The sequence below is a fragment of the Melanotaenia boesemani genome, chromosome 24 (genome assembly GCF_017639745.1).
Source record: "Melanotaenia boesemani isolate fMelBoe1 chromosome 24, fMelBoe1.pri, whole genome shotgun sequence".
NCBI lineage: Eukaryota > Metazoa > Chordata > Actinopteri > Atheriniformes > Melanotaeniidae > Melanotaenia > Melanotaenia boesemani.
In genome coordinates this window covers 9,979,585-9,992,171 of record NC_055705.1, presented here as the reverse complement: position 1 = coordinate 9,992,171, position 12,587 = coordinate 9,979,585, and the positions used below count along the sequence as shown (strand labels likewise).

General features: G+C 46.3%; 1 protein-coding gene across 1 annotated transcript in view; it reads left to right on the top strand.

Moving 5' to 3' along the window:
- Positions 1 to 12,587, top strand: part of LOC121635760 (kinesin heavy chain-like) — a 28,537-nt gene that overhangs the window by 5,586 nt on the left and 10,364 nt on the right. The window contains exons 4-10 of the mRNA XM_041979079.1: positions 210 to 314; positions 1,115 to 1,163; positions 1,251 to 1,306; positions 7,313 to 7,400; positions 7,509 to 7,633; positions 7,715 to 7,819; positions 7,907 to 8,055. Of these exons, the coding sequence (XP_041835013.1) occupies positions 210 to 314; positions 1,115 to 1,163; positions 1,251 to 1,306; positions 7,313 to 7,400; positions 7,509 to 7,633; positions 7,715 to 7,819; positions 7,907 to 8,055 (677 nt within the window). The remainder of the gene's footprint in view (positions 1 to 209; positions 315 to 1,114; positions 1,164 to 1,250; positions 1,307 to 7,312; positions 7,401 to 7,508; positions 7,634 to 7,714; positions 7,820 to 7,906; positions 8,056 to 12,587) is intronic.

The window sequence follows — 12,587 nt, the reverse complement described above, 5'->3', positions numbered from 1 at the left end:
CTAGAAGCAGATTTTCAGGCTGTCATTTGTCATCAGTGTACATGATTTAAGCTGGTGGACTAATCCGCCGAGACAGAAGCCTCATTTTAATTCCCTGATCACTGCGTTTTTGTTCTTTAAATTCGTCCTCAGTTGCATCAAAACTCACCCTTCTTTAATATTTGGAAACTCCATTAATGGGTGAAAACCTCTTTGTTTGCTGTGTTCAGGGCAAACTGCACGACCCCCAGCTCATGGGAATCATCCCTCGCATTGCCCACGACATCTTTGACCATATCTACTCCATGGATGAGAACCTTGAGTTTCACATCAAGGTAATTAATAGTTTAATAGTCACCAATACAACCACATCGGCGGAGTTGTGGCCATTGCGGGTTAAAGAATGGGATGCATCCCGCAGCAGTGTGACCAAACTGGGGACCAGCATGAGGAGGAGGATGTTGTGGTTGCGTATGGTTCTTCCACATGATGCTGAGGCTTCTGTTTGTTTACTGAATTAATTATTTAATTGCCAATATCTCTCGTTTCTTCAGACTTTGCTCATCCAATACAATAAATGACACCAAACAAGAGTCAAAAGCAGGATAAGCTGTTTGACTTTGGCAGAGAAGATTTGACAATTCTTTCATGGATACAACCCACATGCTCAACTCTGCTGCTCATCCCACAAATAGATTTTACTTTCAAACATGGCTACGTTTAAAAGGCAAAAAAACAGACTTTCCAACAGAGAAGCATCGTTACAACAACAACAACAAAAAACACAGTTTACATAACGATAATATTTGTTTTCTTACTTTTTTATAAAAGTATGTTATAATAATTTGTAATTTGACATTTTTAAACATTCTCTAATTTAGTTCTGATGCTTTAAAAACACAACAAAACAACTTTACATGTTCAGTTAGATTTTTTTATAGGTCTACTTTCAGCATTAAAGTTTATTTTATGCTAAAAGTTTATTTTTTTCTCTCTTATTTTTACGTGTCTTGCCCAGCACCACAACAGCAGAAAGACAGTTTGGCCGCCTCGTTGTGATGTTGGAGGATTTAAGTCTGCCCTTCATACTCGATGATTGTCTTATATTTTGTAAAGTAAAGTTCTCTCTGTGCAGGTTTCATATTTTGAAATCTATTTGGACAAGATCCGAGACCTGCTGGACGGTAAGTCGGACTGTTTACTTCAACATGAAGTGTTGTTTTACTCAAAGCCGCTTTATAAAAACAAGACTGTTTTTATTCTGTTTGAAGTGTCGAAGACGAACCTCGCTGTGCATGAAGACAAAAACAGAGTCCCCTATGTTAAGGTTGGTAATCTGCAGGATGTTGTAGGCGTTAACGGCTAAATGAGCCTGCAGGGTTCTGCTGTAATTTGATGGAAAAGAATAAGTAATTGTTCTCTTGTCCTGCTAAGAGAAGCAGGATAAGACTTTTAATCCATCCTTATGCCTGAGCAGGACTCTCTTCCTGACTGCAAAGCAGCAGCAGAGAAGATCACACAAAAACATTATTACTGTAACTTAATATTCAACAGAAAATGGGATGAAATATGATGCAGATGATGCATCTTTCTTAGACTACATTTACACTGCAGTCTGCAGGCAAAAGTGGCCCAAATTTGACGTTTTTGCCCATATGTGTCGCCTATGACAATATAAAGAATGCAAATCAGATTTTTACATCATTGAAGTGACACACGTCATAATTCTGCATCAGAGGAGACAGGACATAACACACCATCCTGCATATAACATCATGTCTTCTTCTGTACATGCAGGTCACTTCAGGGCCGTAGACTGTTCACACTGGAGTCTGACGAAGGTCCAATTTAAATTATGTGAACAACCACAATAAAAAAATTGTTTATGAAGAATCTGCATTGTGAAAATAGCCTTAGTTGCCATAGAAATATAGATGTTTTAGCTGTTATGGGGCATTTTGGGCCATGTGCACAAATCACAAGTTTCCCCTTGAATGTGACATTTAAGGTTCAGTCTATTCTAAGATCAATAAATCTGTTAAGAAAGATTTTTAGTTTAGGATCATTCCTAAACTACACTACTACTAATTCCTAAACATTTACTCAATTATTTTTAGTCTTACAGCAAAAAAAAAAGAAGAAAAGTACAATTTCCATGGTAGCTGCTCTTTTCTTTCTTGAGAGCCACATTGTAAGAGCATTGCAGATTTACTCATTTCAGTCCTACAAGGGCCACAATCCAGCAGGTTTTCCATGTATCCCTGCTCCAACACACCTGACTCAAATTTATAAGTTACTGTGCAGAACTTGATAAGCTGTAAGATCCATTTAATTTGAATTGGGCGTGTTGAAGCAGGAATACATTGAAAACCTGCTGGATTGCGGCTTACATAGGACCAAAATGAGTGTCGTCGCTCTACAAGGTGATCCCATTTTCCACTGTTTGTGTAAATGTTACCACACAAGAACACTGTAGGAACAGACCAGGGGGGTTAATGGAGGAAATAAAGGAAGCAAGATTTGGAGTACAATGATTAACATTCAGAAATAAGTACTAAGCAAGGGTGCCTCGGTGCTATACTTATTTTTCACCTCTCCCAGGTTCTTTGATTTGGCAGTGGGAAGAACCCCAATGATTAGAGATCCTCCAGAAAGTTAATGGATTTGGACAGGCTCAGCATAAATGAAACTGGCTCCTTGATAACCACAAGTTCTCCAGCTTCTAGAGGATTTTTCAATAATAGTGATGAAAAGATTCCAGATTATTGCCAATTTCCATTTAAGCCTTACGTTTTTTTTTCATTCTCCAAAAGAGCTTCAGCTGAAGTACAGATTTTAACTGTTTTCTTACACGAGAAGCACAGAAAAGCAAAAATAAGAAAATATGAAGATCTTTTAGCACATGGTCAGGATGACTGAGGTCCTGTAGACATGAAATAACTCCAATAAATGAGTCAAAAGAGTTTCCAGCAGTCATAATCCAGTGAAATAGCAGATCCAAGGTACAGCTGCAGACTGCAGTTGCAACACCGAATGGGAATTTATTAAGAGGACTGGTTCAGTAGGTGGAGTAGCTCAGTGGGTTAACTCCAGGTTCTGCCAGGGAGGAGTCAAAGTTAGATTTTATCCCAGCAAAAAGCCACATTGGTTTGAAAAGTTGCGACCAGTAAGCAGCGAGTCTTAAGAATCAGAATCCAGGAGACAGTTGGTAATGTGGGCAGCCAGGCGAGCGGGCCGGAAGTTCCAAGAAAGGAAGCAGCAGCTGCCAGGGAACTGCTGCAGGACAGGTGTGACGAGGATGTCCAGAACCGCTGAGGCACCGCCCAACTGCTAGCTCACCCAGACCTCCACCTGCAACCTGAAAGCAAACAAAATGAGTAAAGGTGCCCAGCCAGCTGCCCCACAACAGCAGGAAATAATCAAGGAGCAAGACCTGGAGTTTAATAAATAATAAATTTACTTTCATCTCCTTTATTTATTTAAGAATGCGCCGCTAGGTGGCAGCAGCAATTGTAGTAGCTCTGTTTTTAACTTGTGATTTTTTGCAATATAGCCGTCTTTTTTAAGACATCAGCTGTCAATCTGTGTCTGTTCGGGTAGATTTTTCGCGCTGGTCAGAGGCTGTGCTATACGGGAGATTTTTCTGAATATTTTTTCTTTTTAGCAAGACTTGTTATTGTGAGTCTCCATGGCAACGAGACTTGTTTACCATCGGGATCAACTGATAAAACTCTCCAAACTCAAGATTATCAGTGAAACAACACTTCAAATCCCAACGGAGTTGAAAAGAAAGAGAAGAGGATGCAGGGCAGGAGCGAGGCAGAGAGAAAAACGGTGGCGATTCAAACCGTTTCTTCCAACGGTTGTTATGGGAAACGTGAGATCGCTAGTTAACAAAATTGATGAACTTCAGGTGCTAACCAGGTCTCTTAAAGAATACAGAGAGTGCAGTATTATGTGCTTCACCGAGACATGGCTGCATGAACACATCCCAGACTGTAATGCGTCTGTACACGGCTTCAGGACGGTCCGTGCAGACCGCAATAAACAACTCAGCGGGAAGCTGAAGGGAGTTGGAATTGCGGTGCTGGTAAACCAGCGCTGGTGTCATCCTGAACATGTCACTGTTAAAGAGAAGATCTGCAAAAGAGACATTGAACTGCTAGCTGTGAGTCTCCGCCCGTATTATTTACCCAGAGAGTTCACATGCGTTATTCTGGTAGCGGTACATATATTACCTGGTACCGCTCCAGACGCAGCCTGTGATGTCATTAACTCTGTAGTGGCCAGGCTTCAAACACAACATCCAAACGCATTGTGGCGATCTCTGGAGATTTTAGCAACATCTCCCTCTCTGCAACTCTACCAATTTTCCAACAGTTTGTCAGCTGCTCCACCAGAGAAAACAAAACGTTGGACTTATTTTATGCAAATATTAAAAATGCATACAGCTCCTTTGCCCTGCCACCTTTAGGAAGATCAGACCATAACCTAGTTCTTCTCTCCTCCTCCTACAAGCCCATCGTTCAGCAACAACCAGTCATTAGAAAGGCTATTAGAACCTGGTCTAATGAAGCTGAAGATGCTCTGAGAGGATGCTTCGAGGCTACAGACTGGAACGTCCTATGTGAACCTCATGGAGATGACATCAATGCCTTGACTGAGTGTGTGACAGATTATATTAACTTCTGTGTGGACAGCACCGTTCCAACAAGAACAGTGAGGTGCTTCCCCAATAACAAACCCTGGATCACCAGTGACCTGAAAAAGCTGCTGAACATCAAAAAGAAAGCTTTTAGGGATGGAGACAGGGAGTTATTGAAGTCCACACAAAAACAACTTAAAACACAAATGAAGAAGTGCAAGGAGGACTACAGGAAGAAGTTGGAAAGTAAGCTTCAGAAAAACAATGTGAGGGATGTGTGGTCAGGAATGAAGAAGATCACTGGCTTCGGGATAAAGGAGGATCAGACTGATGGAGGTCTGGACAGAGCGAATGAACTGAACATGTTCTTCAATAGGTTTAGCTCACCTCCTGCTTCAACCCCAACTAGCCACACACCCTCCATGAGCCCACAGCTTTCCTGTCACACCTCCACTCTGTCACCCTGCAGCTCAGTCAAGGACCTGGACACAACCTCATCTCCCTCCACATCAGGACTTCCTGAAACCTCCTCTGCCTCCACCTCCACTCTGTCTGTCTCCTGTAACCAAGTCATGCAACAACTGGTGAAACTGAACCAGAACAAGGCTGCAGGTCCAGATGGTGTCAGTCCCAGAGTTCTCAAGACCTGCTCAAAACAGCTATGTCCGATTCTCCAGCACCTGTTCAACACCAGCCTGAGTCAGAGAAGAATCCCGGTGCTGTGGAAAACATCCTGCCTTGTTCCAGTGCCTAAAAAACCACAACCAGCTGAACCAAAAGACTACAGACCAGTCGCCCTGACATCTCACGTCATGAAAGTCCTGGAGAGACTCTTACTGGCTCACCTCAGCAAGCAGGTGAACACCTTTCAGGACCCATTACAGTTTGCATACCGTAATGGGCTTGGTGTTGAAGATGCCATCATATACCTGCTTCAGAGAGCCCACTCTCATCTGGACCAGTCAGGCAGCACTTTGAGGGTCATGTTCTTTGATTTCTCAAGTGCTTTTAATACGATTCAGCCTGCTCTGCTGTGTGAGAAGCTGCAGAAATTCCAGGTGGATCCCTCCACAACCACCTGGATTTACGACTACCTCACAAACAGACCACAGTTTGTGAGACTGAAAGGTTGTGTGTCTGAGATGGTGGTCAGCTGCACTGGAACACCACAAGGGACTTTACTTTCACCATTTCTATTCACGCTGTACACCTCAGACTTCCAGTACAACTCTGAGTTCTGTCATCTGCAGAAATACTCTGATGACTCAGCAGTTGTTGGGTGTATCAGTGATGGACAAGAAGCAGAGTACAGAGAACTGGTCGGTCAGTTTGTGAAATGGTGCGGTGACAATCATCTCATCTTGAATACCAAGAAAACAAAGGAGATGATTGTTGACTTCAGGAGGAACAAGAACACACATAGATGTGTTTCCATCATGGGAGAGGAGGTGGAGGTGGTGGAGGAATACAAGTACCTTGGAGTTCAGCTGGACAACAGACTTGAGTGGAAAAGCAACACTGAGTACATTTACAAGAAAGGTCAGAGCAGACTCTACTTCTTAAGGAAGCTGAGATCTTTTAACGTCTGCACCAAAATGTTGCAAATGTTCTACAGGTCTGTTGTTGAAAGTGCAATCAGCTTTGCAGCAATCTGCTGGGGCAGCGGCATCAGAACCAGAGACTTGAAAAGAATTAACAAACTGATCAAGAAAGCTGGTTCTGTGCTTGGAGTAACTCTGGAGCCGCTGGAGTTGATCATCAAAAAAAGAATTCTGTACAAGCTGACTAGGATAATGGAAGATCCTTCACACCCTCTACACAACGCCGTGACGAAACAACAGAGTGTGTTCAGTGGGAGGCTTGTTCAAGTCCGATGCAAGACAGAGAGATACAGAAGATCCTTCCTTCCAGCAGCTATCAGGCTGAAGAACAAAGCCCTTAATTAATTAATGTGATTGTTTTAAAAAAAAAAAAAAAAAATTACTACTACTACAATATTGAATTTCCCTTTGGGATTAATAAAGTATTTTTCATTCATTCATTATCACCAGAAACTACCATGCTGCGGTAGAGAGCTTCTTCCTTTAAATCGAGCAAGAAGATTTGAGGTTTATGTCTCTAGAATAAACTGTCAATCTAATAATAATAATAATGGATTAGATTTATATAGCGCTTTTCAAGGCACCCAAAGCGCTTTACATTGTGTGAATCCATTATTCATCCACTCCTCACTCATACCTGGTGATGGTAAACTACGTGTGTAGCCACAGCTGCCCTGGGGCAAGCTGACGGAAACGTGGCTGCCAGTCTGCGCCTACGGCCTCTCCGACCATCACCGAACATTCATCCACACATTCATACACCAGCGATGCCAACACTGGAGGCAAGGAGGGTTAAGTGTCTTGCCCAAGGACACAACGACAGGTGACTGCGGGAGCGGGAATCGAACCGCCGACCTTCCGATCATTGGACAACCTGCTCTACCGCCTGAGCCACTGCCGCCCCTAAAGCTAGCTTTAGATTTAGCATCATAAAGACTGACCCCCCAAAGTATGACCAGAGTATGGTGCGAGTGTCCAAATCAGGCCAGGCTGATACACTTTAATATATGACCAGTGGCTAATATTGACTAAACATTTTGACGAGTATTGTGTTTGGGATTATAAACACTATAAAACTCCGTCTCAGGGCTGCACTGAGCGTTTTGTGTCCAGTCCAGAGGAGGTGATGGACGTCATTGATGAGGGCAAAGCTAACCGGCACGTGGCGGTGACTAGTAAGTAGTGACGTGTGTTTGTTTGTGTATAAATTGTACCATCTCTGTTCGTTGTTATGTATAAATGATAGCAGTAATGAAGTGACAGGGGGTTTTGTCATTTCCTAGACATGAATGAGCACAGCTCTCGCAGTCACAGCATCTTCCTCATCAACATCAAGCAGGAAAACATGGAGACAGAGAAGAAACTGTCTGGGAAACTCTACCTGGTGGACCTGGCTGGCAGCAAGAAGGTTGGTCTGAGCAAGATCAGAAAGGATAAGTTCATGTTTTTGGAAGCAGCTGATTTATATAATCTGACTTTTTATTATTAGGTCAGCAAGACCGGAGCAGAGGGAGCAGTGCTGGACGAAGCAAAGAACATCAACAAATCTCTGTCAGCTCTGGGAAATGTCATCTCAGCTCTGGCTGAAGGGACGGTTAGTTACACATCTGGCTTTTTACATGTCAGTAAACATGGGCTGAAATGTTGGAGAAGTGAGGGCAGGGATGTGTTTGTTTTTCAGAAAACACAAGTCCCGTACAGAGACAGCAAGATGACTCGGATCCTGCAGGATTCTCTGGGAGGAAACTGTCGCACCACCATCATCATCTGTTGCTCGCCGTCCATCTACAATGAAGCCGAGACCAAGTCCACGCTCATGTTTGGACAGAGGTACTTCTCACCACATACATGACTATCTTCTGTCCTTATCTTGACTTAGAAGTCCTCCCATTTTTATATTAGATGAATTCTGCATCTGCAAGGGCAATGATAGCATCACACAGTTGCTGCAGATTTGTCCAGGATTTGTTCCACCACATCCCAAAGGTGATCTATCGGATGGAGATCTGGTGACTGTGGTGGTCGTTGGAGTCCAGTGAACTTATTGTCATGTTCTAGAAAGCAGGTGGAGATGATCTGAGCTTTGTGACATTTCTGCTCATAAAGGGATGGATATGGTCCACAAAAAGACTCAGGTAGGCTGTGGTGGTTAAACCAGGTCATGTTAATACTAAGGGACCCAAAGGGGGCCAAGAAAACCACACCATTACACCAGCAGCAGCCTGAAGCATTGATCTAAGGCAGGATAGATCCATGTTTTCATGATGTTTCCACCAAATTCTGATCCTATCATCTGAATGTGGAGCTGAAATGGAGTCTCATCAGACCAGCAATGTTACTCCATCTTCTATTGTCCAGTATTGGTGAGTGTGTGTGAATTGTAGCCTCAGTTTCCTGTTCTTAGCTGACAGGTGTGGTCTTCTGCTGCTGAAGTAATTACTGTTAAACCCTAGAGATGGTTGTTTGTGAATATTCCTTTAAATCAGCAGGTTTTGAGACACTCAACGCGCCCTTCTGGTACCTCATTTTGATGCTCAAGTTTGAACCTCAGCCAGTCATCTTCACCATGTCTACATGACTAAAAGGATTGAGTTGCTGCCACGTGATTGGCTGATTAGATATTTGCAATAACATGCTATTAAACAGGTGTACAATACGACTTAAAAAAACTTTTATCCATCACCATTTCTTTAAATTATTTTGATAGCCTGATAAAATAATTGCCAAGGTCATATTTTATTGTTTCATTGGCATTGATGCACAGTGAACCAGTAGTAGGAGAGTAGAGTTTGGCTGATATCACGGCCAAAACTGACTTAGAAGCTAATAATATAAGATTGTCTTGCTAAATAAAATGAGAAAACTGTAACCCTAGGAGGACATAGTTTTTTTTTTGTGTGATAATAAAGCTTCTCTTCGAACAAAAAACGCTGCTGATTAGGATCATGTCTTCATCTAAAATATAATAATATCTCTTTTTTCTTTCAGTTGGTAACACCTCGGCTAACAATAGTACCATGAACTCTGTTATGTGAGTGTTTTTCATGCTCTTGGGTGAAAATAACAAGCTAATTAATTAAGAAAAACTGAATAGAAATTATTTAGTTCCTTTTTTTTAAAATTATCTCATTAATTCAGAAAAACAATGTTTTGTATGTTTTTACACAAACACTGCACGCTAACATAAATTTATGATAAAACTGTGATTCTGTAAAGCCTTTAGTAATATACATCTTTCCTCATTTTCCATAAAGTGAATTGTGAGGAACATTAACACAAACTGACAAATGTATGAGAGAGTAAAAGCCCTCTACATCGGTGTTTCCCCCCCTTCAAGCCTTGGACCCCCTGCTCCACCACGTGCTGAAACCATGTTTGTTTTTATGCTTTCAAAAGTGAGATTCTCACAATAAATAATGTATTCTGGTTGAGTCCTGTCCTTCCATAAAGCCTACACTTTTTCCTTAAAATAGAGCCAATTTGTGGACATTAATAACAATGGCTCTTAATGTTCCAAGTCTCAGGGACTCCCTGTGCTCTTTGGGACCCCATGTTGGGAACCACTGCTCTTCATCACTGCAGGGAAGTGATGTTTAAAGATCTTATCAGACACTTTTGAAGATGTCCTTGAAAGAAAAATCAAAACTAAATGCTCACCCTAACCAGAGAAACCAGTATCTAAATAAAATACAGCTTCATATAAGCTCTCCATCACATACTGGTATTTTTAGCAAATGCAGAGCTGCTGTGCTTCTGCTTCATGGGTCAGTATTTAGTCTTAGAGGGTAAACATTAGCTTGTTAGGACTCTGAATGACGTCAGTCCTGCAAACTAACAACCAGATGGCTCAGAGTTTCCCACTGTGCAACTGTTACAATCTGTCCTGTCACTCCAGCACTCCCCTGTCCTGCCACTCCATTCACTCCTCACTTCCCTGATCCTCCACACCAGTTCCAGATCCTCATCAGTAATCTAGTTAACCTGCCACACCTGTCTTCCCTTGTTCCCCGGTCCTTTATATACCCCACCAGTTCAGTCACTCATTGTCGGACCTTAAACCACACACCTTAAGGACTCACTCCCGTTCCGTCTCCAGATTCCTCACGCCCCTGTCGGTAATTGTATGTGTATCTTCAATATTCCACTCTGTTAATAAATCTGTTAAACGTCCCCTTGTCTCCCTGGAGTCCAAGTGTAACAGAAGGTCCGACCAACTACAGAATGAGCCGAGGAAGGAGGTTAAGAAATGGATTCTTCGACACTGGACCACCCTTTTCCACGGAGGCTGAGATGAGAGAATGGCTGGATCTGATGATCTCTCTCAGGGGCAGTTTCTCTGGCTGGTCGCCATTCCAGGGTTCCAGGTTGGCGATCCGGCGAGGTCCAGCTCCCAGGCTCACGTCCCCAGTGTCGCCTCCAGCTCCCAGGCTCACGTCCCCAGTGTCGCCTCCAGCTCCCAGGCTCACGTCCCCAGAGCTTACGTCTACTCCGGCTCCACAGCGTCCGACGCCCCAGCAACGGTCAGTTCCGGCTCCACAGCGTCCGACGCCACAGCCACGATCAGCCCCGGTCCTGCAGCCTCCCATGTCTGCTTCCCAGTCCAGTTCTGCTCCGCAGCTGCCGACGCCTGCTCCCCGGTCAGCCCCGGCTCTACAGCGTCCGACGCCACAGCCACGGTCAGCCCCGGTCCTGCAGCCTCCCATGTCTGCTTCCCAGTCCTGTTCTGCTCCGCAGCCGCCGACGCCTGCTCCCCGGTCAGCCCCGGCTCTACAGCGTCCTACACCACAGCCCCGGTCTGCACCAGCCCTGCAGCCTTCTCCGCCTGCTTCCCAGTCCGGTCCGGCTCTACAGTGCCAGATGCCACAGCAACGGTCAGTCCCGGCTTTTCTGCGTCTGACACCACAGCCCCGGTCTGTTCCTGTCCTGCAGCCTCCCGTGCCTGCTCTCCGGTCTTCACCGGATCTCCCACGTCATATACCGATGCCACGGATTGTTCCTGCTCGGTCTCCGACGTCTGCGCCACGGGCTGCACCATTATTACCTCCGACACCAGCGCAACGGTCCTGTCCGGCGCTCACCAGTCCGAGGTCAGCTCAAGTCTCCGAGGAGGTCGACGGATTCGACGCTCCTCTCCCGCCAGTGGGTCCAGTCTCCGAGGGGGTCTCAGAGCGAGACGCTCCTCTCAGCCCCTGGTTCAGTCCAGCCTGTCACCTCCTGTCTCCGAGGAGGTAGATGTTTCTGCGCTCCTCTTCCGCCAGTGGCTCCGGTCTCCGAGGGGGTCTCCAAGTGGGACGCTCCTCTCCAGCCTCTGGGTCCTTCCTGTTTCCCGCTCCAGTCAGTGCGACCTTCCCGTCGCCCGCCAGAGACTCGGCTCCAGTCAGTGCGACCTCGCGGTCGCCCGCCAGAGACTCAGCTCCAGTCAGTGCGACCTCCCGGTCGCCCACCAGAATTATTAACATGTCTCTGTCTTCCAGAGCTCCTGTCTGCACCCCTCCCTGCGCTCCAGCTTCAGTCTGTGTGCCTCCCTGCATTCCAGCTTCAGTCTGTGTGCCTCCCAGAGCTCCAGTCAGCGCGCCTCCCAGAGATCCTGCTCCAGCCAGCGCATGCCTTAAGGCCGTCCGCCTGAGCTCCAGCCGGCGCATGCCTTAAGGCCGTCCGCCTGAGCTCCAGCCTGCACAGCCCTCAGGCCGTCCGCCTGAGCTCCAGCCTGCACAGCCCTCAGGCCGTCCGCCTGAGCTCCAGCCTGCACAGCCCTCAGGCCGTCCGCCTGAGCTCCAGCCTGCACAGCCCTCAGGCCGTCCGCCTGAGCTCCAGCCTGCACAGCCCTCAGGCCGTCCGCCTGAGCTCCAGCCTGCACAGCCCTCAGGCCGTCCGCCTGAGCTCCAGCCTGCACAGCCCTCAGGCCGTCCGCCTGAGCTCCAGCCTGCACAGCCCTCAGGCCGTCCGCCTGAGCTCCAGCCTGCCCGTCAGCCGCCAGAGATCCAGTCTGCCCGTCAGCCGCCAGAGATCCAGTCTGCCCGTCAGCCGCCAGAGATCCAGTCTGCCCGTCAGCCGCCAGAGATCCAGTCTGCTTGTCTGCCGGTGCTCTGGTCCATGCCTGCTCAGCGTCCGGTGATCCAGCTGACCTGTTCTCCAGAGCTCCGGTCCGAGCATGCCCGTCCGCCAGGGGTTAGGCCCTGGTCTGCTCGTCCTCCGGGTCGTCCTCCTTCCATGACCCGGCCCTGGTCAGTCCGGCCTCCCAGGTCCCGGACCTGGCCTGCTCATCCTCCGGGGCGTCCTCCAAGGATCCGGTCCAGGTTTTCCCGTCCTCCTGGACGCCCGCCGCAGTTTTGGGTGTTTTGTCTCCCCCTTGTGGTCGTCCG